General features: G+C 42.6%; 1 protein-coding gene across 2 annotated transcripts in view; it reads left to right on the forward strand.

The window, feature by feature from the left end:
• The window catches only part of KCNIP1 (potassium voltage-gated channel interacting protein 1), a 17,048-nt gene extending 14,710 nt beyond the window's left edge, over positions 1-2,338 (forward strand). The window contains exon 8 of one of the 2 annotated variants that reach the window (XM_007465524.1): positions 1,473-2,338. In XM_007465524.1, coding sequence (XP_007465586.1) covers positions 1,473-1,520 — 48 coding nt within the window. In that variant the 3' untranslated portion in view covers positions 1,521-2,338. The remainder of the gene's footprint in view (positions 1-1,472) is intronic. The other variant, XM_007465525.1, reaches the window with a different exon arrangement.
• Positions 2,339-3,057: the final 719 nt, after the last annotated feature.

The following is a 3,057-nucleotide window of genomic DNA, read 5'->3' on the forward strand; positions in this document are numbered from 1 at the left end:
GCATCGGCAGGCGGACTCTCAACCACTGCGCCACCAGGGAAGCCCCGAATTGATCATTCTTAACTGACTTTGACCAATGCCCTGGAGCAGTGCCCTAAAGAACCCCTGCTAAAGTTGGTATTAACCTGTTAGTTGATGGATCTTTCGGTAGTCTAGGGGTTCTGGACCAGTTACCAGGTAGCCAGGTAGCTAGAGAGGCTCAGGTCAGCAGCTATTTACCAACAGGATTAGAAACATTTCCACACTTTAATCATTATGAACTAGCTGAACATCAGTATTCATCATACGCATTTTAAAGAAAACGGAGGCACTGCAGGTTAGGAGGTGTGGTTAAAGCACAATAAGTGATAGAGATGGAACTTGAACTCCATCGTTTTAATTTTAAATACCATGCCCTAGTGTACCATGCTTTTTTTGACTTTGCTTAACAGTTTTTTAATCAATTTAGTTTCTCACATTAGCAAGCAATATTGATTAATTAACTCACTTCTTTTTCACAACCCACCCTATAAGTAGATACTATGATCAATGCCATTGCACACACGAAGAAACTGAGGCACAGCGAGACTAAGTAACTTGCCTAGGGTCACTCAGCTCGTAAGTGACAGAGGCAGGATTAGAACCTAGGCAGCCTGACTTCCGAATCCATATACTTAACTGTCAGGCAATTACACCTCCCTGTTCTAGAAACTTTTAAAAGATTTCAAATACCCATAATCAACTTTGTTGATTTTCTCTACTTTAGGTCTGCTTTCTGTTTCATTTATGTGTGCTCTAAATTATTTCCTTCCTTCTGCTTTTTTATTTTAATTCAATTTTTTTTGGTTTTCTTTCTAGATTTTTGAGATGGAGGTTTAGATCCTTGATTTTCAACCATTCTTTTCTAATATATTCATTTAAAGGGCTACATTTTCCTCTGAGTACCGCTTTGGCTGAGTACTGCTTTAGATCCCCAAAATGTTGATATGTCACATTTTCATTATATTTTAATTCAAAATATTTTTCTCTGACCCATGGAATTAGAAATGTGTTGTTTAATATCTAAATATTTGAGGATTCTCCACATTCCATACTTACTCCTTAGAGAATATACAATAGAAAAATGTAAACTAGAATAGAATAAAAAAGAAGAAAACATGTGATCATCTCCATAGGTATAGAACAAGCATTTGATAAAAATGCAATTGCCCACAGCTTCTTACAAGAAGTAGTCCTCGCTTGTTTACTGGAAAATTTGGGTTTTTTTTTTTTTTTTTCTGAATTCCTCTTTAAAGCCAGAGAAGGTGCTTCTGCCTTTGAACTTCTCACTTTCTAGGTCCCCACCTACCCCTTACTCCCTGTTTCTCATACCCTTGCAGAGTTCTTTCTGAATAGGAAACCCATTCTGGAGATTTGCTCTGGAGTCTGGAGAAGTTACAGAGCTTCTCAGGGAGAATTCTAACCAGCCTCTTCTCCCCCTCCTCCCATCCCAGGATGACAACATCATGAGGTCCCTCCAGCTGTTCCAAAATGTCATGTAACTGTGAACACAGCCATTCGGCTCTCAGAGACGTTACTAAACAACCAACTTAACACCTTGATCGGCCCTCCTTCTGATTTTACACACAGACTCTTGGGACAGAAACACATTTTGCACTTTGGAAGAATTCTCTGCAAAGACATTTTGTGGAACCCAGGATCACGTGGCTCAGTCTCTGATTGCCAGCTCTTCCTCCTCCCTCTTCTTGAGAGAGACAAGATGAAATCGGGTTTGTTTTGGAAGCATGCTCATCTCTTCGTACTGCTGCCCTATGGAAGGTCCCTCTGCTTGAGCTTAAACAGTAGTGCACATTTTTCTGCTTGCGTGCCCCAGGCTACTGCCTCCAAGTCCAGCAGACCTTGATGCATCTGGAAGCAAGATGACCTGAGAGCCAAATGCACATCAGCTTCTGATGGTCTCCCAAACCAATGTGCCTGTTTCTCTTTCTTTGGTGGGAAGAATGAGGATTATACAGAACAATTAGAATCTACTATGACTAGATTGGGAGAGCCAGCACCTAACGTATGTAGGATAGGACTGAATTATTAAGCATGGCATTGTCTGATGACCCAAACTGTACATGTCCTTTGTTTCCAGAGGCAAGGACAATAATGCTCTCTCATATTAGCATCTATGCTGGTGGTACAAGTCCCTTAACATGCACAGGAAGGGAGCCAATGCCCAGTGGCCCATGCCTCCACTCCATCTCCTGCTAGAGCCCAGCACTGCATGACCCTCCCAGAAAGCCCAGGATGCCTGCAAATTGCTGTAATTTTATACCATCTTCTAATCAATAAACAGAACTGTTTCTTACACTCTTAATCTTCATTTCGTCCATGACATTGGGCAGAAGAGGTAAGCTGTGAAAGGGAAGGCTAGCCTATTCCTTTGGCATCCAGTTATTAGTGCCTACATTGTGCCAGGCACTGTGCCAAGTAGCACATCACCCTCCCCTGCCCCCAAGCAAACATCCGATTCAAATGCAAATACTGTGACCATAAGCAAACGCAGCTTAAAAATGAGACTCTTCACAACACCCCCCCTTCCAGAACAAGTGTCACTCCCAAGACCCTCTGGTATAGAAAGTCTGGAGCCTTACACGGTGTGGTTGGGGGTACAGAGATGAAGAGGTGGTCAGGACCCCCTGCTGAGGGACTTGGAGTCCAGGAGTTGATCAAGAGGCTTCAGCCTATAAACAGCAAATGATTGTTTATATTGGACACTGTGGGTCTTGGTTTCCTCATCTGACATCACATTAAAAAGATTAAGAGCTAACAGTGGCATTCTTGGAAGAAAAGCAATTTACTGAACCCCTGTTATGTGCCAAGGGCTACACTAGGGGCTTATATGCATTATCTCATTTCATGGCAGAATGCTCTGGAAGGTAGAGTCTTCATTTTGTTGGTTTGCACCCTGAAGCTCAGAGAAGTAAGGGAAACTGCCTAAGGTAGCACAGCTCCATAGAGAGATTAAAGTCTTCCCACTTTCTCCTAGAGCCTTCCTACTAGGGGATTCTGCCTCGCCCCAAGGAACTGAGA

This window comes from Lipotes vexillifer, unplaced genomic scaffold (genome assembly GCF_000442215.2).
Source record: "Lipotes vexillifer unplaced genomic scaffold, Lipotes_vexillifer_v1.1 scaffold621, whole genome shotgun sequence".
Lineage (NCBI taxonomy): Eukaryota > Metazoa > Chordata > Mammalia > Artiodactyla > Lipotidae > Lipotes > Lipotes vexillifer.